The sequence below is a fragment of the Herpailurus yagouaroundi genome, unplaced genomic scaffold (genome assembly GCF_014898765.1).
Source record: "Herpailurus yagouaroundi ecotype Mexico unplaced genomic scaffold, PumYag 208, whole genome shotgun sequence".
Classification (NCBI taxonomy): Eukaryota; Metazoa; Chordata; class Mammalia; order Carnivora; family Felidae; genus Herpailurus; species Herpailurus yagouaroundi.
In genome coordinates, this window is record NW_024412439.1 from 7,882,360 (window position 1) to 7,909,824 (window position 27,465).

General features: G+C 48.1%; 2 protein-coding genes across 4 annotated transcripts in view; one reads left to right on the forward strand and one right to left on the reverse strand.

Annotated features, from left to right (window-relative positions):
• Positions 1-1,707: 1,707 nt before the first annotated feature.
• On the forward strand, positions 1,708-12,128 carry TMEM220 (transmembrane protein 220). The gene is made up of 7 exons (XM_040453183.1): positions 1,708-1,831; positions 2,318-2,347; positions 4,755-4,815; positions 6,784-6,907; positions 8,212-8,271; positions 10,337-11,249; positions 11,285-12,128. The coding sequence occupies exons 1-6, from the start codon at positions 1,739-1,741 to the stop codon at positions 10,470-10,472; spliced, it is 504 nt and encodes a 167-aa protein (XP_040309117.1). The 5' UTR covers positions 1,708-1,738; the 3' UTR covers positions 10,473-11,249; positions 11,285-12,128.
• Positions 12,129-12,965: 837 nt separating this feature from the next.
• The window catches only part of ADPRM (ADP-ribose/CDP-alcohol diphosphatase, manganese dependent), a 15,033-nt gene continuing 533 nt past the window's right edge, over positions 12,966-27,465 (reverse strand). Inside the window, exons 1-5 of one of the 3 annotated variants that reach the window (XM_040453180.1) lie at positions 27,155-27,277; positions 26,700-26,925; positions 18,640-19,256; positions 17,726-17,842; positions 12,966-14,612 (exon numbers count right to left, since the gene is read on the reverse strand). In XM_040453180.1, coding sequence (XP_040309114.1) covers positions 14,302-14,612; positions 17,726-17,842; positions 18,640-19,240 — 1,029 coding nt within the window. In that variant the 5' untranslated portion in view covers positions 19,241-19,256; positions 26,700-26,925; positions 27,155-27,277 and the 3' untranslated portion in view covers positions 12,966-14,301. Of the gene's footprint in view, positions 14,613-17,725; positions 17,843-18,639; positions 19,257-26,699; positions 26,926-27,154; positions 27,278-27,465 lie in introns of those variants that run through there. The other 2 variants (XM_040453179.1, XM_040453178.1) reach the window with 2 other exon arrangements.

Consider the following 27,465-nt stretch of genomic DNA (forward strand, 5'->3'; position numbering starts at 1 on the left):
CCCACCCCACCCCGTCCCAGCCCAAACACTCCCTACTCCAAGAACACACTGCAAATCCACCTGCAGGGTCCAGGCCCTAAGCACGGGGCAGGGCACCCAGCAGGAATGACACTGAGTTAAAGAAACTCCTACAGCATTTTAGGAGATTGAGCTAAAAGAAGGCCAGGAGCACGTGCTCCTGATTTGAAGTGATAAAGATGCCTTAGAACAGCAAAAATGATGAGGCCTATGGATGTGTAAATGAGCCTGGGGAAGACTAATCAGAGGGTAAATTACACAACAACAACAACAAAAAAAAAGGACTGTAAAACAAGCAAGGGGAGGACAGCGAATATTTCGGTGTCTTTAGTTCATAAGAAATTCATGAGCAAAGCGCAGGGAAATTTTGTTGGTTTTGGGGGTGGGAAAGAATTGTAAATATGTATAATATGTAAATACCTCTTATAATAAAAGCCCATGAAGATAAACGAGGCTGTCTGCAGAAAAGCTGTGAGCTGTGTAAGATGCTAATAGAACTGTCGTCGCTAAGAAATTACCATAATGCTTACAGGGCACTCAAAGTTCCTAGAGCTTTGGAAAGAAATGCATAAATACTAATCAGAAAATGCACACAGACACAGGCCTCTTTCTCTCTCCGCCTCTCACTCTGCGTTCTCTTTTTTCCTCTAATGTGAGGAAGGTAGCTTTGGGGAACAGGCAGGGTGGTTGGACCTACAGGGTTCAAACATGACCTTCCACCACCCAGGAGCAGCACTGACTCCAGCTACCTCCGTTTTGACCTCAAACGTTCTAACTGATGAAGTTCTGCTTTCCAGCTCATCCCTTAACTCGGGCAACAGACCCTGCGGGCAAAGAGTCCCCAGATGGGGATCGAACCACCCCCTCAAACCATAAGGACCTTCCTGAGCCAGCAAGACCCTGCATGAGACCCCAACACAGGGTTCCACCCGACCTGCACTGCCACCTGCTGGCACACACCGACCCTCGCCCTACATTTTCCTTCTGTAAGCCTAGAAGTTTTTCTGGCACTCCGGAGACAGCGTTTGAGACGCTGGTCCGCTGTCTTGCCGGTGTTGGCCTCACTGAAACAAATTCCTTTCTTGTTTCACCACTAGTGGTCGCCCTGCCTTTGGATTTTGTCAGCGGCGAGTGACCGAATCTGGTCCGGAGCCGGGTGCCATCTTGGGCAAGTCATCCAGTCGTTCTGAGACTCCCTTTCCCCATCTGTGAAATGGGGACACAGCACCTTCCCTGGCCACGTCTTCGGGAGAATCTAAAGGGCGGAGTAGGAAGGCTAAAGTAGTGCCACGTCCTTACCCAGCGAGCGGCCGCCAGCGGCCACTCGACACCTGGGGGGTGTTTGGGGAAAGAAACCGGCGCAGAACCAAGTGGGTTTCAGGGGAAGCCCACCCACCGCTGCCCTGTTGCAAGTCCCGCCCCAGCCCCGCTGCCCCGCCCCGCTGCCCCGCCCCCAGCCTCTGTCCGGGACGCCCCACCTCTAGGCCCCGACACCACACCCTCACCACGCCCCGACGCCCCGCCCCCGGCCTGCCCCGCGCCACCCCTAAGCCTTCACGCCTGGCTCCGTCCCCGACGCCCCGCCCCCACCTCCGCACCACGCCCGCCCCTAAGCCCCGACGCCCCGCCCCTAGGTCCGGGACGCCACAACCCCGCCACGCCACGCCCCTAAAGCCCGACGCCCCGCCCCCGGCCCGCCCAGACCCTTGGCCCCGAGCGGATGGCGCCTGTAGCTGGACGCTGGGCCCCCGGCCTGTGGCGGGCCTGCAACGGGCTCATGGCCGCCTTCTTCGCGCTGGCGGCCTTGGTGCAGGTCAGCGCCCCGGCTCCCGGCGGCGGGCGGGTTCCCAGCACGCGGTGTGGACTGACGGGGCCGCAGGGTCGGGGGTCACGCCCCGGAGCCCCCGCCCCTGTCCCAGCGGAAAGCCAGGCGCGTTCCCGTGATCGCCCGCCCGCGTCCCGGAGAGGGGACCCAGCGCGGTTGAGGGCCCGGGAGAACCGTCTGGGGCGCGGGCACCCCTCAGGTCTGCCTTGGGACCCCCGATAAGGGCTTTCCTTATTCCTCAGACGGGGGCGCCCACAACACCGGTACTGTGTGCGCAGTCTGTGCGGCCCTCTTGCGGCGCTCAGCCAGAAGCCCCTGCGACCCCGCCCTCCGCTAGACTCTGTCCCCGCCGCCTGGCGCCGCGCCTGGCACCGCGCCTGGCACCTAACAGGACTGGACGCATCGAGGAGCAGACCAGATACGGGAGTGGGGCACGGGCCGCGCCAGCTAATGCCACACGTCCTGTCTTTCCAGGTGAACGATCCAGATGCAGAACTGTGGATGGTGAGTAAAAGCTGCTTCCTGCGTCCCAAAGAACCGTGGAGCCGTGCACGAAACACACAGGCTTGTTACCCATTTGGTCGCCCCTCCCGGCTCCATGTGCGGAAAAACCCAGAAATAAATTCTTTGTAAGCTCTTTTTCCTAAAGTGTCAGAGGGGAAGGGATCAGGGTAGTAATGTGTATGGGGCAGAGAACACAGAATTTTCCAGACACAGGGGTCCTTAGGGCAGTATTCCCTTTGCATAAAAATGGGCCAACTGAGGTCACTTTTCTGAAGACACAGAGTAGACCTCCCAAGGTCAACTGAACCATTCCCCGTGAGTTTCTACCCAGACACTCCAACAAACATTTGACCAGAAAATGGCAGGCTTAGGGTCTGTGGTTCCTCTAATTCAGTGAGTTATATTTATAAAGAGTAATCCGAGCCCATAAAATCTACAGGATACATCTAACCAATGCTCTGGCTGAACTGTTCGGAGGAGGGAGAGATCGTCCACACGTTTCCTGAAATGTCTGGATCTTGCCCAGTTTCTTTCAAAACGGATACGCAAGACGGCAGTATCGCCAGCCAAGATGACTTCTGGCTTTGGAAGAATATTAGCAACAAATGAAAGTGTTTGGATTTGTAATGTGAAATCCCAGCCAGTCTTTTTAGTGCAGTGGAACTCCTTCTGATAGTGCTTATTGTCCAGATTCACATGCTCTCGCATCAAATCAAACTGCCTCTTCCTCAGCACGCGGGGCCATGTCCTGAGTTCCAAATATTATTTCCCTGCAGGCGACTCTCCAACACCCAGCTTAATGGTGAATTTCCAAAAGACTGCTAGATCTTTCCACCTGTATATCGCAACAGCTCCTCAAACACCCCAAGGTCCTGCCCAGCATCTTTCCCTACAAAGCCCCCTCCTCCTCCTGACTCACCCATTTCTATCAACAGCTGAATCATCCTCCGGGTCATCCTTGCTCCAAACCACATCTCAGTGCCTTACTACCACCTTTGAGAGCCTTTCAGAAAACAAAACGAAGAACAAAGCAATCCAACAGCGCCCCGTGTAGGTCTGACCGCTTATCTGTACAGTCTGTATGTCACCTCTCACTTCACGCTTAGACGACATAACACCAACAGACAGCATGTCCCCGCAGACAGCCCTCCTTGCCAGGTTAGCCCTCCATCACCCCACGTGGACTCCTGTAATAGCTTCCCAATTCTTGGAGCTGCCTCTGATCTCTTCCGCTTCCCACGTATCGCTTCCTGCTTCAGAAACTTCCCTCGTTCCCCAAGATCCCCGAGTTACAACTCCCCAGGTTGGCACTCAACGCCCACCGCAGGATGGCTCCAACCCACCTTCCCAGCCTGGTCTTGGAAGACCGATCCACCTGAAACACTCACTGTGCCTTGCCCCTGGGATTTCTGCATGTCGTGCTCAAGCTTCAAAGTCTATCTCAAATGCTACGTCACTCAAATCTCTCTCCCTCTTTCCCATAGGTTCTAACCGTCCTTCCTTCAAACCTTTAACACTAACGCATTCTGCTTTACATTTGAGTTGGTTCAGTACATGCCAGCTCCCGGGAGAACAGGGACCACTTACTCCTTCTTCTCGGTATTCCTCAGGCAACCTAACAGAGCCTTCCTATGGCGGTCCTTCTGTATTGACCATTGAGTGAAAGCAAGAATGAATGGATGCAAACAGGAACCAGTACTACGTCACTGGGCCTTGGGGGCTTGTACCTCACGCCTGACTCACTTCCACGTCCCCTACTTCATCTTGTTCACGGAGGACTCCTGTATCAGGATGCATATAGGAGCAGATAACAGAACATCTGCCTAGCATCAGGTTATAAGAGTAGAGTATCTCACTTAACAAGAAGTCCAGAGGGAGCTGCTTAGCGGCCAACAACGTGATCAAAGCCCCGGGCTCCCTTTCTTCTCTGCCGTCTCCAGTGTGTGGGTGATATATTCTCTCATGTTCACAGAATGGCTGCTGCCGCTCCAGACATCATCCCCAGACAAGGGCATCCCCAATAGGAAGAAGTAAGGCAGGAGCAAAATGATTTTTCCTCCTGTGCTTTCTTCCCTTTTATTGGGGAGGAAATGTTTCCCAGGAAGCCCTTCAGACAGGCTGCTAGTCACTGTGTGCATACCAACTTGGTTTATGGTCTGGGATCCATCCTGCTCGGTCAGCATCCGGGCATTATTGGTTGTTAAACGCTCTGGGTATCAGCCTTGCCCCTACAAGACTTCTTACTACATTTCATGGCGGGAGCATGATCACCCTAGCTGAAGAGGTTGGGAATATAAATTGGCCTTTTTGGCTTTCATAATGGCAGGTGGGCAAGGGAGAGAGACACTATGAACGAATGCCATGGGGCGGAAATTACCCACGTAATTTTCTCTCTCTTTGCTAACAGGTGGTGTACATGATCCCTGCTGTGCTGACCTTGCTTGTTGGACTTAACCCCCTTGTCACGGGTACGAACCCTGGATTCTGCAGGGAGATACAGCAGATCAGACTTCTTATAATAATGACAGACTCCCAGGAGAAACACGGGGCTGTCCAGGTCTTCTCGTTTCTGATGATGAGAGGGGCTAATTCTAATCTAGGTCACCCACACCATCTGCAGGCAAGTGTCACAAGGACCTGCCATACCAAGACCGTCTTTTACCAACTCGGAACCCAAGATCGCTTATGCTCGTGGGCAACAGTGGTTCTGCGGCTTAGCCCGTGAGAGAGAAGGGTGTCAGTCACTGCGCCGATTTCTAAAGCCACCAAGCTGATAGAAAATCAGCAACAAAGTGCTGACCTGGCATCTCCAGAGTCGGTGGCAACCAGTGTCTATTATATGTTTACTCTTCATCAATATATGGCCGGCTACTCTATGTAGAGAAACGGTTTATAACATCCATACAAATGTGTACGTTTTGCATTAATACGTATCACCCCCCCAGCCTCCCTCTGTCCTGTTGTAGTACCTACGACAATTTATTTCATGCTTTTTTATGTTTTCCCCCCACTAGGCTGTACGCCCCTTAAAAGTCGGACCATGTCTAGCCCATCTTTGCCCAAGCCCCGCTGAAATAAGGCCACGAATACGGTTTGGTACTTAATGCTTGCTGAGTGAATGGATGGCTGTAACACAGAGGCTTTATCATACATTTTATAAACTGCTCCTTGGAATGAAAAAAAATATATATGTATACACACACATGTATATACATATATTTTTTTTTCATTTCACATACATATATAAAATCTGCCAGGTGGGTATACATATAAAGAAATTCCCTTAAAATATCAGGTCTATGTTGCCCACAAGCTACCTACTTCGATGCGGCAAAACATAGTCGCTTCACCTTTTACAGCCCCCAAAACTCAACGAACCTTGAGGTGGACAGTTTTATACCATAAAACCGTGTCTCGTAACAAAAAAGAAATTACATTTTACTGTGTTTACTAACATTTTCTTATTAACAGGGACTGTTGGTCCTGATGGGTTATTCTTCACTGTCGTGAAAACAGCTCCTTTGCCAGTGAGTCCTCAGAGTTCTCAGGGCCTTAGAATAAAGACCAGTGGCTCCCAGCTGGATGGGGAAAACTCGTGTCCCCTAGATGCACGCGCTCCTCATACAGGCGCCGGGAACTCTTGTCCGCATCTTTAAGGTGCAGTGGTTTGGGCTCCATTAGTTGCCGGCAAGGAAAACACTGAACTCAAACGGGCTGTGAGCTCGAATGGAGACGTACTGGGGTACGTGACTGAAAGAAACGCAGGGGTGGTGCTCGCTTCAGGCACGGGCTCAGAACTCTCGGCACCTCTCTGTTCCACCATGTGCCGATGGACTTCAGTCCAGGGCCGCCCCTCGTGGTAGCCCGGCAGGTCAAAGTTCACTTCTTCCTGCCCACTCAGTCCAACAGAAGATAGGATCTGCTTCCCCGATATCTCCACCGACGTCTCAGAATCGAGTTGTCGGCCCTGATTTGTCAGCTGTTCTTCTTGAGCCAAATCACCACCGCTAAAGGGATGAAATGCACTGAATAATCAAGCTAAGGTCCAGTTGTCTGGGACACACGGCCGGGGGGGGGTGTGGGAAGGGCAGACCCCCAAAGAAAATGAGGGTAGTCATCATAGAAAGGGCACATGTCCACTTAAGCTGATTATTACTGTTTTAACCTCTATGACATTCCTCAAAAAAAAACATAAAAAAACCCCCCCTTTTTTTTTTTTTTTTTTTTTTTTTAAGCAAGCTCCACTCCCAACGTGGGGCTTGAACTCAGGACCCTGAGATCAAGAGTCACATGCTCCACCCACTGAGCCAGCCAGGCACCACCCCAGCCTTTTCTGAACGCTTTACCTGAAAGACTATGGCAGAGCAGATACAGGGAGGTCATGTTTCTCTGGGATGTGATTCCATGACTGACCGTGTCAGAATATCTATTTTCAGGCAACATCATTTGGAAGAGTATCTCTGCTATACACACATTCCTGTGTATTGTGTGGGCTGTCGGCTTGGCGGGCCACCTCTGGCTTCATTCACAACAGAACGTCTTACACGAGGAAGAAGGCAGGTGAGCAGTGACTTTTGCTCTTTGGAAGGGGTGGGGCAGAACTGAGAAAGCTCCTGGTCCTCCGCAACCCCTGATCTGCACCACGATGACTCAGCTCCCTCAGCCACACCATCAGGAGCAGGGAAGGTATCACCTCCTTGAGGGGAGCCTGGAGAAGCTGAAGGAATGATGGAGCCAGGATTCACACCCAGCATTGCGCACCACATCCCGCAATCACTGCTAGAGGCGGTCAGCACATAGGTTAGGCAGTTGACCTCGGCTCCCTTATAATGAACGAGCCAAGGAAGCCGTAGAGTTAAGAGTCTGGTCGAACAAGGCGAAAACTCCATCAGCATTCTGATTTAGTTAGTGGTTCTGGCCAAAATCTTACCTACAAGCGTGAGCAGCCACCTCAGAGGTCAGTATTTTAAGTCAACGTCTGTCAGCCTTGCCCTAAGTCTCCTGTCATCTCCTCCCTTTGTCAAGGCCATCCGATCCGAACTTATCACCTCTTCCTTTGCTTCCTCCCACCCTTGACTCCTTGGCTTGTTGCATAGCCCCCTTCCCTTCCTGTCCATCCTACTGCTAACACCAAGAGTTAGAGACCTAGAAGTTACTCGTCCCTGGCAGGGTGCTTCTTTGCCATAGGCCTTAATCCCTGGAAAACCAGAGAGCAAATCAGGTTGGGCTGAATCACCTCCACCAACTTCAGGCCCATGAGTTACTTCCGGTAACTTCCGGAGTTACTTCTGGCTTCTGGTGGTACCATGGCCAGCTTTGACTGTCTTCTACTCTATGTAAAAGATGCTTTTAAGGCATATTTCTAGAAGCATCTACCCATCCCAAAATCATTAGTTGCCTCATACTAGAAATCATTCTTCTCCTCTAAGACGTGACCCATGCTCCTGCTGCACGTGCCTAATTATTTATTGATTTGAGTTCATCTTACCTAACATTGATCCCTCTAACACAGTGGTAAATTGGTGCCTGTATGATCGATCTAGGATCGTTTCCCTGCTTGTACTCTAATCCTCCCCGTGACCTGAAGTGATTTCTGTGTTGTGCCGTTGTTCACTTAGAAGCTGAGGAGCAGTGATGGAGCTCACACCTGCCTCATAAGACGAAACCTGTGTTCATATAAGGCTTTAAATTGTCTGAAAGAAGTAACTTATGACTCACGGCCAGACTTGAAAATATTCTGTAGATGCTACGTATCTTGGGGGAAGGTCATCTAATAGCAGCAGCTGGTGGTCACGGAGAGAAAGGGACGATTCGCAGGTCATTTGCAGCTACTTCAAATATCTGAAATGTATGCTGTTTTATAGGGAACTGTTTGGTCTGGTGATTATCACAGCATGGATGAGCCTATGTCACAGTTCATCAAAGTAAGTTTTCAACTCGTTAGCTAAAATCAGATGTCTTGAGGATGCCCAGGTGTCTCAGTCGGTGGAGGGTCTGACTCTCGATTTCGGCTCAGGTCATGATTTCATGGTTCGTGGGATCAAGCCCCGCATCAGGCTCTGTGCTGACAGTGTGAAGCCTGCTTAGGATTCTCTCTCTCCCTCTTTTCCCCTCCCCCACTCGTGCACCCTCTCTCTCTCTCAAAATAGATTAACTTTTAAAAAATGAACAAATCACTTCAAAAATATGAACTAGCAAAACTGACACGAGAAGAAATACTCCAGGACAATTCCATAACTATTAAAGAAACTCTAGACCAGATGCCCTAACTGGAGAATTCTACCTAATATTTAAGGAAAAAATAATGTCAGCCTTTAACAAACTCCCAGAGAACAAAAAAAGATGAAACACTTTACAATTCATGTTATGAGGACAGAATAACCTTGATACCAAAACTTAGCAAGAACATTAAAAAAAAGAGAGAGAGAAGAAAAGAAATTACCCAGCAGCCTCACTCACGACCACAGATTAGAAAATCCTAAATAAAGCAGCAGTAAATAAAATCCTGCAATATGTCACCCAACCACCCTCTTGGGTCCATTCTATGAACACGGTTTAACATTCAAAAACCAACCAGTGTTCTCTATCATGTTAACAGAATAAAAGAATAAATAAGCTCTCTTCTCAATCTATACAGAAAGGATACCTGGTAAAATTCACCATCCGTCCACAAGACGTCTTAGGAAACAGGTGTAGAAAGGAACTAAAGCTGACCAATGGGATCTACACCAAAGCCTGATACTCAGTGGCCAGCGGTTGCAAACTTGCCTTCTGAGATCAGGAAAAGGTGAGGTTAGCCACCATTACCACTTCCGCTCAACACTGTTCAAGCTAGTATCGTAGCCAGTCCGATAAGGCAAGAAAAAAATTAGAGGCACAACGACTAGAAAAGAAAAATGTTCGCTATCCGTGGGTAACATGATTGTGTACACAAAAAAATCAAAAAGAATCTGAAAAGTTATTAGAGTGAGTTTATTAGCATGATTGCTGCCCACTAGGTGAATGTACTCAAATCAACAAGTCGCGGAAAATGGTGAAAACAAAGTTAACCATAAATAAGAACATCGAGAAATCAACTCCCTAGGAATAAATCTAGAAAGAGATAGGCAAAAGCTCTACAAATAAATCAACAAAACACTGTGGGAGAGATTAAAGAAGACCTAAACAAGTGGAGGGATAAACCTGTACTGGGAAAAGGGTAAAACTAATGAAAATCTAGAAACAGGTCCATCCACGCACAGGTAGACCCTTGACTCCTGACCGCGTGGCAGTACAGGTGCAGCAAAGAAAGGCAGACTTCTCAGCAAGTCCTGCTGGATCAACGGAATACCCATGTGGCCGAACTTTCCCCACCTGACTTTCATAAACAGCTGTTCCAGGTGGATTACAGATCTAATGTGAGAAACAAAACAGCCTTTTAGAGAAGATAACCCCAAATCCTCCCCAAGACCTTGGGGAGGAAAAGTTTTCTTAAACAGGATACAGAAATCATTAGGAAAAGATCAATTGTCACACTGCCTAATTAATCAGTGACTTCAGTTCCTCAAAAGACATCATTATAGGAGTGGGTAAAGCTATTTGCAACATATATAAACAACAAAGATGTGCACTAAGAATAAAGAATTCCTGGGGCGCCTGGGTGGCTCAGTTGGTTAAGCGTCCAACTTCGGCTCAGGTCATGACCTCACGGTTGGTGGGTTTGAGCCCAACCTGGGGCTCTGTGGTGACAGCTCAGCCTGGAGCCTGCTATGTCTCTCTCTCTGTCCCTCCACACCTCATGCTCTCTCTCTCAAAAATAAATAGACATTTTATAAAAGGCAAAAAATAAAAAAAAGAACCCCCACAAATCAATAAGCTATATTCCAATAAAAATTAAGAAAAAGTCCTATAAAAATGTGTTCACCAAATTCAACCTTTATATTTGTTTCCAAAGCAATCCATAAATGTTATTGGATTTTTACTGATAATCATTCCTGTGTGTCTTTATAGGAATCCAGTTGGTGGAAGAATTCAGTTGGCTACTGCCATTGTAATCGCTCTCTTCCCATTTCTCTCTTGGGTCTACATATACATAAACAAGGAGATGCGGTCCTCCTGGCCAACTCACTGCAAGACAGTACTTTAACTGAAGCCAAGAATCCCATTATTAAAATGAGTATTGTCAATCAATTTTTTATAAACATGGTTGTAACAAGCCAATTTCCTAGGAACTTCAGGTAATCTCAGCTAATATTAGAGGTAATTAAAAAAAAAATGCCAAGAACTTTCTGAGGATGTCTACGGTACAGCATACAGTTGCATGGAACTGGTAAGAGAGGGGTCTGACATTCGATTGGGTCCCCGTAGAGTAGAAAAGGCCCCAGAACAAAAGTGAAGAAATACAAATTCTGACTCAGCTTACCCCTGTCTATATGACTTGGGCAAATATATACACCTCCTGGCGGATATGTCTTCATCTGTAAAACAGGATTAAAACCAGATCTCCTACTTACTTAATACAGTTGCAGGGGATTAAAGTGGATAATATGAGAGCCTCCAAAATTACCAAGTGCTTATAAGGGGCTTACAGGGGATTAAAACAGAAGAAAACAGGGTTTCGGTGGAATGATAGAAACAGAGATTCAAGAGAGGGCTGTGCCCCCGAAATGAACTCATTATACTGGACCCGTGCAGTGCAGTGAGCTCAATGATGCCCAAGGAACGAGCACATCTTGGAAAGAAAGGAGAATTAGGTAGAATAAAGGAATTTGGGACCAGAAGGAAACGGAATATTCACTACGTGGTAAATGAGAAGTATGACCAAAATCGATATTTTTTTAAATGAATGTCAAAGGTAACCCTGGGGAGAAGACCATATGGGAGCTGTACTCTCCAACGTGGCGACTTATGTTACCATAACCGTGTGCGCACACACACGACGTGGTAACATGACCGCAGTGCGCACACACACGCGTGACACGGCGACATCACCACGGTGCATACAAACGTCACGTAACATGCTAACATAACCATAAGATGTAGCACTGAGCACTTGGAATGTGGCTACACTGAGGAAGTAAAATTCTACGTTTTTCACTTGAATTTTATAACATGTCGATTCAGTTATTAGAAAAGTTAGAAATGTGTCTGGAACGCTTGTTTTGAGTGTGTTTGGAACAACATGGTTATGTGAATCTGCTTAATTCCAGTTTTTATATCTAAATATAGATGAAGTATTAACAGTGAAAATGGAGGGGTGCTAGTATAAAACACACGCGGGATTTTAAAGACATAGTACAAAAAGAGTATAAAATATTCTCATATTGATTACACGTTGAAATATTTTAGCCATATTTGCATTAATATATCATTAAAATTTGTCATCTGTTTCTAATTACTTTTTGAAGCGTGAATGCTTTTAAATTACTTAAATGGCTCACATCGTATTTCTGTTGGATGGCAATTTTGGGGGGTCAGCATCAAACTCTGGGGTCAAAATACCGTTTCACGACATTTAGGAAGTATTTCACTCAAAAGAATATTAGTACCAATCATGTATCAGGAGAGTGGAAATAAGTCTGTCCATTTGTCTACTTTTAGCCTTTAACACAATATTAAGGATTCTATAAATACTTGTTAAAGGAGGCACGTATGTTTTGTGTTTGGTTTACACGGTGGTCACTGGACAAGCGAAATTCTCTTTTCAAGGTTTAGATGAGGGAAAAGGGAAAAAGAAAATCTTGTCAATTGTAAGCAACTGATGTGAAATTTATTTCAAGGTCAATAAAATACACATAAAGGATTTCAGTGCTCCAGTGCACACTTAGTTCTCATGAGATTGATAGTTTTTACACCTCTTTTGATGTCACTACTAAAGTTACACAGGAAGAAATGGATTTGTTTGCAAATCCTGTATAGGATCTATCTATCATCCAAGGAATGCCTGCTTCTGTGCTTAAAAGACAGTAATGTTCCAGTTTTTTAAAAAAGAAGTGACGTTCAAAATACACTTTCATCGTATCTGCGGCCCCCATATCACTGTGAATTCTGTGAATACACGCAGCTCCTTTTAGATCTCTGAGCACAGAAAACTTCTGATAGGAGTGCTGCCTTCGGAAAGGCACGGAGATTGTTGTGACCTCTGTTTCTCCACTGAATTTAAGCAACCTTAACGTTTCTATTATCAGAGCCCCTGCCTTCCCGCCCATCTTTTCTCTTCCCCATCAGCCTCTCCTCCTGCGAGGACTGAGAGGCACCTGTAACCACACTTCCCCAGCTCAGAAACCTGACAAGCTCACTTCTAACTCCGGGCTCATCATTCAAGACTTCACAACACGGCCCTCGCCGGTCCTCTGCCTTCGCTATTTCTTGCCATAACCCCAGGCACCTTTCGGGGAGTCTACACAGCATTACTTGCCACTCAACTCAGCGTGCCCTTTAGCCTCTGCTGATGCTCTTCTGCCTAACAACCCATCAAGACCCTTTTCCTCCTTCTTCAAGTCCTCCCTAATCCCGTGAAACAAAAGTGAACCACCTCCCCACCTCCGCATTCCCAGGCCTCTCTTCACACATTTGTATCTACGGATGGTAAAGTCGGTGAATGCAGGGAGCGCATTACAGTCACCCTTCCGGTGGGCCGAATAACGGCCCCCAAAGATCGCCCGGTCCGACCCCCGGAGCCTGGGACTGTTACCTTGCATCACAAAGTACACTGCACACACACGATTAAGTTAAGGGTCTTGAGGTGGGGAGACGATCCTGGATCGGCCAGGGGGTGCCTCCACGTAATCCCAGCCGTCCCGATGAGAGAGAGGGAGGCAGAGGGAGGCTTGAAGAGGCTGCACTGGTGGCTCTGAGAATGGAGGCTCTAGAAGCTGGGATACAGATTCTGCCGCAGAGACCCCCGAGAGGGCGCGGCCCTGACAACAACTTGAGCTTGGCCCAGGGAATGTGGTTTCAGACTTCCGACCTCCAGAAACATCAGATACTCGCAATCTAAGCCACCAACGTGGGGGTAGTTTGCCACAGCAGCCACAGAACACAAACACACCCCTCGCCCCCGGAGCCCAGGCGCTCGGCAGGTGCACTCAGGCTGACTAGTATCGGTGTCTTCTCGCTTGATGTTTCTTTAGGCCCTGACTCAAACTTGCTCCAAGCTTCAACGGTCCCGTTCGCCATCTAGTAAATGCTTCCGCAAAGAAACCTTAGCGCGTGGGACAGCCGAGTCAACGTGCCCCATTCGTCTACACGGGGAGCGGAGAGTAAACTCATTTCCCCCTGCAGTCTCACACAGCACTAGCTGCTGCTCAGAGGGGCCACACCAGCAGGTGCACGGCTGTGCCGGCCCTTGATCCCGCTTTACTCAGAATCACGAGGGGACCGCGTGACTTCTCCGGAGGCCTTTCTCACGGCCTCATGTGGAAGGGACCACACGTTCACCCGTGAGACAACTTACTTTGTTTACAGGACAGGAGTACAAGCCGATAAATGTACAACTATGTTGGATATTCTGAGAAAAAAAAGTCCAAAGCTCATTCACACAGCAGGATACACAGAAAGAGTTTACCTGAGCTTATTTTATTATTACGAACGTTAAGTTACATGGTTAATACATGAATATATCCTCCTTGGTTTAAAAAAAAAAAAAGAAAAAAGAAAAAAGAATTCCAGATCAGGCTAAATGAAGTCTGTCTTGAGGACTCGACCACCCCCCTCAGTCTCTGCCCTGGTTTATTCACGCCGCCTGCATTCATTCTGTGTCCAGTTCTCAGCACCGGATCTGTTATCCAAAAACGACACGTCACAATATCTCGTGAGCTGACGCGCACCGAGGCCACAGATCCGTTTTGTCGTGCAAAGAGAATACTAAGCAAGGATCCTGAGGGTTCGGGGCGGGGGGGAGATGAACAAAAACACAAAGCTCAGCTGTGCTCTCTCTCTCCAAAGGCAAACGAGATGAAACGCAGTGAGCCAGGCTAACACCGGAAGGCGTTCTCCCTCTTATAATTCATGATCCTGTCCGGAACCCTGCCCCTCCCTTTCAACATCATCTTGTCAGGGTAGACATAAACAGTGCCAAAAGCCTGGCTGTCCGGCGCCGTCTCTATAACCCCTTCTAGGTTGACGTGGTGCACACCAAAAGGATCCTCGGAGTAGCCACCATCGTGAGTGTGACCGGCGAAGAAACACACGACACACCTGTGGGACCAAATGACGGCCAGCGCGTCTCTGTAATTCCAGGCCAGGCACACACTGTCAGAGGCCTCTGGGTAAATGGGAAGATGGCCTGTTAGTTAAAGAGAAGAAGAGTTATGAGCCGATTAGGAAATGTCTCTTTCATCAAAAGAAATGGCTAAAAGCTAGTACTCACGGGGAAGGAAAAAAAAAAAAAAAAAGCACGTTGCTACTTCTTCTAGATGGACTAAGACCAGAGAAAATCCACATACACGAAGAGCTGGCTAATCTACAGCCACATCTGTGCAGCATAGACACAGGGAGACCGTCCGCATACACGGGGAGAGACCGAACCCCTGAGCTCCCTACGCCCAGAGCGTCTGAAGACACACAGACATGGAGAAACCCCGAGGGCGTCCGCAGAAGTCAGGCGGATGCTGTGCTGGAATCCGTCTCGCCGATTTCCTTAGACACGAGCGGCAGAGACGCAGAAAGAGGTACTCCTAAATGTAACAACAGTTCAGGGATGGGTCAACGGGTCATATGTCACTTAGTGCGTTAAAATGGATGCACGCCACTGTAAACACCTCCATGAGATCAAGGCAGTCGGAGCCATTTAACGGATGCGAAAGTGAGGTAAAGCAGGGACTATTTATCCTAGGTCCCACAGGAGGTGCATGGAGGGACAGCCAGGAGAGTCTCGAATTCCTGAACACACGTGAGGCCACCCCGTCTGTCAGTCTGCAGCGTGGGCACAACAGCTCACTTGGCTTTGCTTCTTTCCCTTACGTCACTTTCCTTTTCTGTTCCTGTAAACTGTTATTTTTATTCTGACATTTATTCTGAATTTTTGTTCTGTTTTGTTTCTATTTAGTTTGTGCTATGGATGATTAATAGCTCCCTAAAGACAGAGCCAAAGGCGTCCAAAGAATTTACGAGTGTGCCCACACACGACACATGCCCACTCCCGAGGCCGTGCTAAGGGCTCAGGGTCCAGAGAGGCCGGGTGACTTTCCAGATCGAGAGACCTGGAAACACGTGACCCAGGGACCGTCTCCCCATCCCTGAGGCCCCAGGCTGCCAGAATCTCACCAGTCCTTCTCTTCTTCCTCCCTGCTCCACGGACGTTTCCACGAATTCTCACTCCCCGCTTCTTCCTGGGAGCGCCTGAACACTCGGTCCCTGGGTCCCTTCTCCACTCGCGCCTGGTGCCTTGGCGATCTAGGAATCCACAGTTCCGACCGTCACGGGCACTCTTCCAAGTCCCTCGTGCTTACATCCCGCCCGGACTCCCCACCGTGAATTTCAGACTCAAACACCCAAACTGCTTCCTCAGCATCTCCAGTGAGTCTAGCGGCCTCTGAAACTTCACATTTCCAAACCCCAACTGCTGAATCCTCCGCCCAGAACCCCGTCCTGCTGCGGTGTCCCCACCAGATCTCGGCCACCAGCCGTGCCAGCCTTCCAAGACGCAGGCCAAATGGCCTGTCGGTACCCAAAATCAAAGCGAAGGAGCACAGAAAAACGAAAGCCAAGGGCTATCAGCCATTTTAAACTTTGCCATAGAGAACCTGACGCACTCAGTTGTTAAAGGTTCGTTCATCCGGTTTCTCAGCTTACAGCAACAGGCAGAAACCTAAGAGACGCTAACGGAGACAGGTGCCCTGAAGTACAAAGACAAGGGGGAAAGGAGGCTGGGGTGGGCTCTAGTCCCTGCCGAAACCACACGCTACCGAAAGAACCACGTTGCTTCATTTCTCTGATTCCTGATCTTTGACACTGGCAGGTTTGCCGGCACGACCCGTAGGTCCCTTTCCGCGCCAGTGTCCTCGGAAGTGACAGGGCCGGCCTGGCAGCGGGAAGCTGAACAGAGACAAGTCAACAATGAGACCAGCTACGGAGGAGTCAGGGAGTGTCGCGTCGCACCAATGACCCCGGGGCACCTTGTGTCCTCCCAGCCTGGAAGGACACTTGATCTAACGGTAGCCCCAACACCCCTGCTCCGTCTATGTGTTTTCCCACAGTGCAGGATCACCAAGTGAAAACCACACTTAGAGACATACGCGTTTCTATCGCCAGCTGTCAGAATAGCCCGTCGTTTCCGAGGGGTTTTCGTGTCCATGATTCCATGTGATACGACACTCAGAGAATTGGTCTGAAGGTTCCACGTTTACCCAGTCGCACAGCTCACGCAAACACCCGTGCACGGAACGGCGCCCCGTCCCTGGGACCCCGAGCACGGTCTTCTCAGCCAGTGCGCCGCATCAATTCTACAGCAAGGATGGAAACTCAGACCCCAGACCAAGGACACCAGCCATGCGCCAAGTCCAAATTCAGTTCTGTGTGTGTGCGCACACCTGCACCTCAGGTTCCTACAACCTACGACGACAGCAGTTCTGTAGAAGATGACTCTAAGCAGAAGCCCCGTAAATCTTATCTCCTTGCAATGACGCGGCAGACGCAGCTCCAGATGTGAAGTACTCACCGCCAGGTCTGTCTGTCACACCTGACACCCCAACACTCGACAGCCGATGCCTCTATCCAGCGGCCACAGTGCCTGGCCGGCTGAGGTCTGGGGTGGGGGGGTGGGGGGGTCCTGGACTGAATTTTGCACTCAGATGTTACAGTTGACCGTCAACAAAGGTTTGAACTGTGCGGGTCCACTTATACACAGATTTTTACAGGACTGTGAACGTACCTTCTCTTCCTTATGATTCCCTTAATGACATTTTCTTTCCGCTAGCTCACTTATTGTAAGAATACAGTGCAGAATGCACGTAACAGACAAAATATGTGTCAACCAACAGTTTACGTTACCCGTAAGGCTCCCGGCCAACAGGAGGCCACGTGTAGTTTAGGCTTCTAGGGAGTCACAAGTTACACGTGGATTTTCGACTGTGCAGGGGGCGGCACCCCATCCCCTGCGTCGTTCAAGAGTCAACTGTGCTACATAAACTGATCCCCTGTGCTGAAATTCTACTTTGAAACCTAAAAGGCCGACTCCCAGGCACTAACACGTGGCAACATGTTTTTGTTATTTTACAGTTCTTTCCTGGCTCGGCTGTAAACGTCAATCTTATACTCATGTTCTCGGGGGGGGGGGGGGAATGGAAGCATTCATTTCACAGCAAGAGGACATCACAACCGAAATACTGCCAGCGCACTTTCGACCTAACCCTCCCGTCCTCCACGACGCTGGTGCAATCGCGCAACTGAAATACTTACTCACAATCACCACCTTTTCCTGGTTTGTGTCCGAGAAGGTGAGGACTTCGTTCAACCAGTTCAGCTGCTCTTGGCTGAATCCTCCATTGAACTGGACAAACTGGGGCTCGGACAGTCCTGAAATGAATGAGGTACGTTAGACCGATCAACAGCCAGTTTTCCCCTCATTTGGGCACTCGAACTCGGCTAACGTGGGGACACTTGCACCTTTCCTGAGGAATGTTGGGCAGCGGCTGACTTAAAACGGGGAGCCACAAGGCACAGGGCAAAGTACAGATGAGGTGCACTGCACATGCTCCTCTGCTTCCCTCACTGGCCTCTTCCTGAGTCCTGATGCCCAAGGCCCCCTCTGCCGGGCACCTTCCCATCTGTCCCCCACTCCGTCCCCAACACTCTGCCCACCCTGTGCTTCCCAAGGACGACTCCTTCCAACTGTTCAGGTTTCCGCTTCCATGTTTTTCTCTCTGGAGAGGCCATCTCTGACCACTGAAGCTAAAACAGTATGCGATCCTTTTCTTTAACACCATATGTGATTTTTCTCAGTAGGATTTATCACCGTGGAAGTAATTTCATTTGTTTCATTTATTCCCGGTCCCGCCCACCGTGTCTCCACTCAATCCTTTCCTCCACTCAATCCACTAAAAAGAAAGGGGATGCTGTCAGCATGGCTTATGGCTCTGACTAGCTAGCCCTAGAAAAAGGGCCTGGCCCAGAAGAGACATTCAGACATCCGTGAAACGCATCTGCAACCAACTGCAACCAATGCACGTGCCATGGGGCTTGTGAGAAATCCTGACCCTGAACGACGGCGACGATATACTTTTACCTTAACCATCCATCTTCCTGCTGAATAAAAGGTGGCTGAAGAATTTAAAGATAATGTATTAGATTCTCAGCTCAAAGGAATAATTCACCTTGAGGACTATTCAATTCCGAGTTTGGATTGTGACCCTTCAGTATCTTCAGACACTGCTGGTATTTTGCAGAGGACTGATCCACGCCCAAGACGCTCAAGTCGTAAGCATCCAGTAAAATGAACCGGAATTGAGGGAATGGTACAAAATGATAAGCATAGTAGTTCTCTGAAGGCACGGTCTCGGGATGGTGCACAATCTGGTCTTCCAGAAACTTTGTGTTAAGTTTAGAATTTGTTAAGTAGTTTCTGCTGAAGTTATAGAACTCATGGTTCCCCCATGTATGATGAACGGGAACTTTAAGCATCTGGAATGTGTTCATAACAAGTTCCAGCGACTTTTCAGAGGCTTTATACTGCGCGTTATATCCGTCAATGATGTCTCCAAGCTGAAGTACACAGCGGGGCGGGCTGCCTTCTGTATTCCAGTGCTCGATAGCACCTTGTAAGTGGAGCAGACTGTGTCTGTAGTATCGCCGTCTGTTTCCTTGGAAATTATAGCCATCTTCTAAGTCAGCATACTGAATATCTGCTATAACTCCAAAGGAGAAGAGAAATTCTGAAGTCTCACTCAGCGGTCCAGGACTGGGCTTATCATCCATAACCTCCACACGCTTTCTAAAACGAACAAATAAAACAAAATAAAGTAAAAAAGATATCCACGTTATAAACATCTTAGTCTTCTGAATGGGCTGAAGAGAATGGTGAAGTGAATGTTAAGAGTTAACCTGCCGGGCAGCATGGTAGAGAGAAAAGTGCAGGGGTCTTAAAGTCAAACGGTCTTGGGTCCAAACTAACCGTCTTTGAAACGGTTCCTTTCCCTCATCGTAAAATACATGATCATCTCTATTCTTCACAAGAGTAACAATTAACAAAAGGGTATTATCCTATCATGAACAGGCATTCTAATTCCAGGAAAGTCAGATTCACATCCGACAGAATTTGTCATTTTACACACAGACACACGCACAGTACTTTCTTCCACAAAAACCAAAATAATTCTATCAAAATGCCAGAACTCTTTTTTTCAGAAAGTTGTATATTACACTCATTCACTGCACTCGATATGTTAGATTCCCCTCTAGGTTATTTTTGTGTCAGGCTGAATCTTTTCTTTGGTGGCCACACCACTTGAAATAACTTTCTCATATTTTACACCTGGAATAACAGGGAGAGGAAATAAAGGTATGAGAGGAATCATTTTAAACAAACAAAATCCAGCACAAAAACTGTAATATTGATGTGACTATCTCCATTTCTGAGAAAACGCTCCTGGTTCTTCAATAGTTGGATTCTAATCTGAACCAGTTTTCAACCTGAGGATTAAGTAGCCTGGCCCCACAACCAAAATGGGAACTACATAATCTTTTCTTCTTACATGTGATCTGTGCCCTCCATCACTAGCCAAGAACAAGGGATTTAGACCTGAAAACCTATGATTTTATTAGATTGTTTATAACCTAAATTTAGAATCATTTGTAACACCTTAAAAGAGCCAAGAACACTAAAAATTAAAATAAAAATCAGGGGCGCCTGGGGGACTCAGTCAGTTAAGCATCCGAATTCAGCTCAGGTCATGTTTTCACAGTCCGTGAGCTCAAGCCCCACTCTGTGCTCTGGAGCCTGGCGCCTGCCTGCTTTGGATTCTGTGTCTCCTCTCTCTCTGCCCCTCCCCCGCTCACACTCTGTGTGTGTGTGTGTGTGTGTGTGTGTGTGTGTGTGTGTCTCAAAAGTAAACATTAATTTTTTTTTTTTTGTAAATCAAAGGCTATGGTCCTAAGTCTATTCTTATTCTTATTGACTATTCGTATTCTAAGTCTATAGTAATAAACTGCGCTGTGATATCTAAGTTTATTAAGGCCTAGTTGTTTCTAAAACAACAAATCCATTTGGAATTTCTAAAATTACTTTCAGACTCCTGGTCCCACTATGGCTACTGGGTCCTTTGAACCATCTACAATAGGTGGAAGTCTTAGTCGACAGATTGCTGCTGTCAGATGTGAAGGGGACCCTCGAAGTCGGCAAAAGGGTGGGACTTCAATGTGGCTTGAGGATGACGGGCCTTTATTCCGAAACTGTCGTTCACGAAGGACACCATTCTACCTGACCCACCCAGTGGGAGCTTCCGCTACTTTCTTCCTTATTCTGGTTGGTGGAACTATAGCCCTAACACAGGCAAAGCAGCACTAGAAAGATGGCAATGCTGAAAACTGGCTTGGTGTCCTTACACTTTTTTTTTCTTCTCACATGCTCATTGCTTCCTGCAGTCCTCATCCGAAAATCCCAGTAGATAGCAAGGCAGTCAATATGTGTGGGGGGTGGGTCAGATCATCTCATTTGAAAGGTGAAGAACTAGGGGCGCCTGGGTGGCGCAGTCGGTTAAGCGTCCGACTTCAACCAGGTCACGATCTCGCGGTCCGTGAGTTCGAGCCCCGCATCAGGCTCTGGGCTGATGGCTCAGAGCCTGGAGCCTGTTTCCGATTCTGTGTCTCCCTCTCTCTCTGCCCCTCCCCCATTCATGCTCTGTCTCTCTCTGTCCCAAAAATAAATAAACTTTAAAAAAAAAAAAAAAAAAAAAAGAAAGGTGAAGAACTCAGATACAATAAATCTACAACTCCTCCAAATCTGATGACAATCTGTAGTCATACTAGGTTTCAAATATTTGTGACTCCAAGTACGGATTAATGGAAGAATCCAACCAGAAGGTAAGTGAGTAAATGTATCCCTGCAGCCTTATTACCAAAGCTTCAGAGAAAACGATTTCTGGGAACGCTGTTCTCCCTCGCCAGAAAAGCCTCTTTGTTTTTGTGTTTACGCTCAGAAGTTTTAAGGTGATAATTGGTATGGTGGATCTCCTAGAGGGAGCTTTTAGTCCCAATTAATTTGATCTTCTCCAGAGACAGCTATCATTTTTGCCTGCCTACCCAGTATTCATTTCCTGTTCTTGTGGTTAACAGCACCCCCGTCTCTTTAGACATCTACACAAATCCTCACTCTCAGCGCACGTGGTGTGGCCTTCCCTTGCTGGCTGTGGAAGCGTCCCTCTGGTCGGTCAGGGGCAAGCACGTGACCTAGGCCGAGTTAGCCAGCACCAGCTGCGCGCGGGACTGTTGCTGGAGTTACCAGCCCAACTACCAGAACTATGGTGTGAAGCTGACGGCGAAGACTGGAGCTGCTGGGGAAGGCGACCTGAGAAGACCCCCAACCCAGATGGGAGCAGACCGGAATGATGTAAAGAAGTCAAGTTCCCGGAAACATTAGTTGAATGCCTGGACCCACCTGTCCCTGCTTGATCGTTTCGTTCTATCAGCCATTAAATTCTCCTCTCAGTAAAGCCAAACGGAACTGGCTCTAAGGTCCCATCAGATCACCTCCCACTGGAATACAGTTTAGAGAAACTCGAGGGCAAACTAAGATTTGCCAACCTCTTAATGAAAATTAAGCAGTGTGCAGAGAAGCAGCAGGGGCCACAGACTTGGAAACAGTAGCATGTTCTGCGGTAGAAAGGAGACGTGTAATGTCAAAGACGTAGAGCTTTTAAAAACAAGGCTGGGGTGCCTGGGTGGCTCAGTCGGCTAAGCATCCGACTCTTGATCCCAGCTCAGGTCTTGATCTCAGGGCGATGAGTTCGAGCCCCGCACTGGGCTCTGCACTGGGCGTGAAGTCTGCTGAAAAGAAAAGAAAAGAAAAGAAAAGAAAAGAAAAGAAAAGAAAAGAAAAGAAAAGAAAAGAAAAGAAAAGAACACAAGGCTAAAGACAGGGGAATACCATTTTATGAAATAAAGAAATTATTTTGAAAAACAGAAATGAAAATTGCTACTGCAATCTGTTAGGAGAAAGGCATGAAGCAGGGGGTAGGGGCCAGGCCACATGCAGGGAAGGACTGTTAGGGTCAGAGGTGAGTAAGGCGGGTCAAAAAGAAAAACCCCGAGTGGGCAGGGACTGACCCAAGAAACTAATTCGACGTCTTTTACAGTCTGGCCCTACAAGATGCCTGGAGCTCAGAAAGACTGCCCCTGGTGGACAGAGCGATAAAAAGCTCACACACCTCCGGTGGGGAAACTAGGAATTACTAAACACGCCAAGGGCATGAAAGTGTTTCAGAGTGGGCTCCATGGCCTCCGGCCTCCGCCAGATACACACAGAAGTGGGTGAGTAAAGGGTAACTGCTGAAGTGAGTAATGGGCACGGGAGGTTTACTCTCTCTACTTTTCTGCGTGTTTCTAAATGCCTGTAAGGTTTTTTAAGAGTATTTGTAGAGAAGATCAAGTCTAGACAGATTAGAAGACCTAAGGAAATAATGTGCTCTTGAAAAGAAAGGAAAATCCCAAGTTTCAAGTGGGACTTTGTTCTGAAAGTTTGGACCGCACACCACTATATGTGACATTACCGACGTTTTAGTTACCGGGCAGCAGGATGGCTGCTGAAGGCTCTGGAACTGAAGACCTGGAAGTGAACTGTAGGCCCAGTTTTTCCTGGAGCCAGATAACCCTCATCAGCACTTGTGAGATTCAACTCACTTATAATGCACGGCAATCCACCTTGTAAATCACAAAGTACTGCACGCTGTTTTTTAATTATCTATCAGAAAATATATCTGTCTAGTGAACCTCAAAATAACCAAACTACTGCAGCTTTTTATAGATCAGAATACAGTAGAAAACTCTACCAGGTTTTCAAAAACTTTATTCGTAAATTCCTACAAAAACTCCTTCAAACAGTCATGGTGCATGATACACAGGCAGCATTTTGTGAAAACCTCCTTAGGCATGAAAGATTTTTAAGAACAGGAAGAAACGGGCACCTGGTGGCTCAGTCAGTTAAGCATCTGACTTTGGCTCAGGTCATGATCTCACAGTCCACGGGTTCAAGCCCCGCGCCAGGCCCTGTGCTGACAGCTCGGAGCCTGGAGCCTGTGCAGATTCTGTCTCTCCCTCTCTCTCTGCCCCTTCCCCACTCGTGCTCTGTCTCTCAAAACTGAATAAACGTTAAAAATTTTTTTAAAAAAAGAAAAGAAAGAAAAAGAGAGAGGAAGACGCCAGTGTGAAAGGGCTACATACCATAGGACTCCAAAGATATGACATTCTGGGAAAGCAGGACCATGGAGACAGTAACGAGATCGGTGGTTGCCAGGGGTCAAAGGGGAAAGAGGGATGAACAGATGTAGCACAGAAGATTTTAGGGCAGTGAAGCTATTCTGTATGCTACCATATCAGAGAATACCTGTCATTATTTATTTGTCAAAATCCAGGGAATATACAACACCAAGACTGAACCCTAATGCAAACTATAAACACTAATTATGATGTGTCAAGGTGGGCTCATCATTTGTAGCACTCTAGGGACACCTGGGTGGCTCAGTTCGTTAAGCATCTGACTTGGGCTCAGGTCATGATCTCATGATTCGTGAGTTCAAGCCCCGCGTCGGGCTCTGTGCTGACAGCTCAGAGCCTAGAGCCTGCTTTGGATTTTGTGTCTCCCTCTCTCTCTCTCTCTCTGCCCCTCCCCCGCTTGTGTGCACACACGCGCGCTCTCTCTCTCTCTCTCAAAAATAAATAAGCATTAAAAATTTTTTAAAAATCAGGAAGAAATATCTCAGAGATGCTTATTTTCTGGAAACTTGCTACAAGATGATACGAATAAAACTTCAGTAATAAGACCGGCAGAAGGGTGAAGCTCCATGTCGAAGTCCCTCAAGCATCTATGATGAACTTGCGCATGAAGACAGCCCTACACTATTGTCAAAGGAAACCAAAGCAATGGGCAAAGAAGTCCAGATATTAATAAGGAGAGATGGGCAAGGGGAACCACTGTGATAGAGACACTCAGAGGCTAAGCCAGAAGCATCTTAGGGAAGAAGGCAGGTGGAGTCAGCAAAGTTTTTATATGCAAAGCCCATGGGATGGGTGGCTGTGGAAAGAAAAGGCGGGGGAGGTGAGCAGTCTGAGCATTTAATTGTGCTAAATATTACAGTAACAGAAAAGCTGAGGCTGGAAAGGTTTGTGGCTAGGCACATGGGGCGGGAATCTGGACCTGAAATGAAGTGAACAAGTTACAGTGCTGGGAGCTATGGGGGATGAGCTTAGGACCCCCCCCCCCCGCCCCGGGCTTACGCCAATGGGTTAACAATGCTTAAAGAAATACAAAGCCATTAAAACGCTCAAACCTAAGTTTGGGTAAACCAGATTGGCACCCCGAGGATAAGGAGGCACAAAGGTGCCAGGACTAGGGAGATGCAAAGGCACCCCAAAATAGAGAGGGGGTGCAGAGCCCCCAGAATAGAGAGGGAGGGACAAAGTCCTGAAATAGAAACGGTGCAAAGGTGCCCAGTACACAGGTATATGAAATAAACAAGATTAGATATTCAAGGTGGAAGCACCCCAGTTTAGTCCTATGGCAGAAGCTGCTTTCACAGGGGGATAGGGCCAGGTTAGGTAAATTGGACAATGGATCCCAGGCTGCAGGCAAAGCAGCCTGGAGCATAGATGGTTAACTAAAGAAAAGGTACCTTGTCAACCCTGAGGTTATTCCTCCTACCTGTCTCATCCCCTAGGCTAGCTAAGATAAACAGAGGTCCTGCCTCCTGTCTGCTGTAAACAACCTTCCTCCCAACTACCCAGCGCCTGGATTTTGTTTTGTATTAACCCAAACCCCCAACCCCGAATATCCTTAAGACCCCCTTTCCCTCACGTCCACAAGTTTACATTCACAGATTCATTGTCCCTTTGTGTACATCCATCACCACATTTATAAGCCTTCTGATCCTAATAAAAACGGGGAAGACCCTTGTTTGGGGCTCTTGTCTTTTCCCAGATATTAGCCATCTCTCACTTTAATCCTGTGTCCGCTCTTTTGCTGGCCAAAAGAGAACTTTAGACTTAGAGTCAATGACAGGGAGCCACACAAAGTCAGGCTAGTCCTGTCCTAGTCAAGACAGCCTAACGTTAGGTCAAGCACAAAATCTGATCAGCCCGGTCGCTACTGATAGAACAAACGTTAGATGATATTACCTAGGTCCCGTCTCCTTCAAAAACAGTATCTAAATTGAAAGGGGAAAACTCATTTGCTGATCTCCATGGTTTAAAAGTCGTAATGGGGGCGCCTGGGTGGCGCAGTCGGTTAAGCGTCCGACTTCAGCCAGGTCATGATCTCGCGGTCCGTGAGTTTGAGCCCCGCGTCGGGCTCTGTGCTGACAGCTCAGAGCCTGAAGCCTGTTTCCGATTCTGTGTCTCCCTCTCTCTCTGCCCCTCCCCCGTTCATGCTCTGTCTCTCTCTGTCCCAAAAATAAATAAAAAACGTTCAAAAAAAAAATTTTTTTTAAAAGTCGTAATAAAAGCGACAGGTTTACACCAGAAAACTTCTTAGGGATCTTTTAACACTAGAGTTTCACGGGTCCATAAAATCAGGTTTAGAAGTGTGATGAGCAATTCATCCCACATATACTTTTAAAACACCTACTTTGAGTCAAGAATGGTTTTAGAAATGAGTATTTTATTTAATATTATAAATGTAATAAGAAATAGTTGTAGGGGCACCTGGGTGGCTCAGTCGCTTGAGAGTCGACTTTGGCTCAGGTCATGATCTCACAGCTCGTGAGTCTGAGCCCCCACCAAACTGCTACAGTCAGCACAGAGCCTGCTTCGGAGTCTCTGGCTCCCTCTCTCTCTCTGCCCCTCCCCTGCTCATGCCGTCTCTCTCAAAAATAAATAATAAAAATAAATAAGTAATTTTTTTTACTTAAAAAAAACAGTTGTAAAAAATGCTTTGATAAACAAATCAAGAATAAAGCTATTGAAGGAATCACTTTGGCAAACACAATTTAACAGACCAGCCAAAAATAACACTGAATTTTAAGCTATATGATCGACATACTTAACATACAAAGGAGCAATTAAAAAAGATAAACAATAATTTTGTGTGCTCCTTGCCTGAGTTAGCAAGCTGTTACTGAATCTTTTTGGCAATTTGTGGGAAAACTCCTTGGGAAAACAAATACACAGAAATAAAACGATTAAAAAAAAAAAAGTTACCCAAGGGCAATCTCAGAACAGAAAATTTTACTTTGAAAATGATCTGACGTGCACCGTGTACTTGGAGCGGAACTTCCAGAAAATTCCAGTTCGATTCCAGAAGCAAGAAATTCAGGCATCACCGGGCTCCAACTTGACCGTCCTGGGCCAGTGGTGCGGGCTCGAGGACACAGCCTGCCCCAGTCCCCCAATCACTGGGACACGAGCTGCTTCTGCTCACTGGAAGCTCGCTGACAAAGGCCACGCGGGAGTGTGACCTGAAGTTAAGGAAGAGAATTGCGCATTTTCCAGTGTTTTGCCAATCCAGTGGGGTGGGGAGGCGTCAAGAGTGAAGACGCGAAGAGATTAAAAAGGCAAAGAGGGTGTGAGGGGGTGTGTGTGCGCGCGCGCAAGCTGTACCTCCGCGAGCACGGGAGGCGCAGGGATGCTCCGTGCCGTGAACGCGGGCTGCCCCCCAAGGCAGGGGGTCCCAGGTGAGGGCCTCACCCGCCAGGCTGAACCCGGGAACCGAGGCGGGGAGGGGCGTCGGCGAGAGCACCCTGGGACGCGGGGGCCCAGCGGGCTGAGCCAGAGCCGTGGCTCCCAGAGAGGTGACATCGCGGCGAGGGGACGACTGCGGGCGCCCGGCACTCCTACCCCACCGCGGCCGCCCCAATTACCCCGACAGGTCCGCCTCCACACTGGGGGCGCAGCGCAGTCAGAGCCCAGCGGCTCCCCGCCGGCGTCCAGGAGGACCGGGGCTCTGCGGGCGGTGACTGCCGCCACGCCCCCGCCGCGCGGCCCGGACGCCGCCGCAG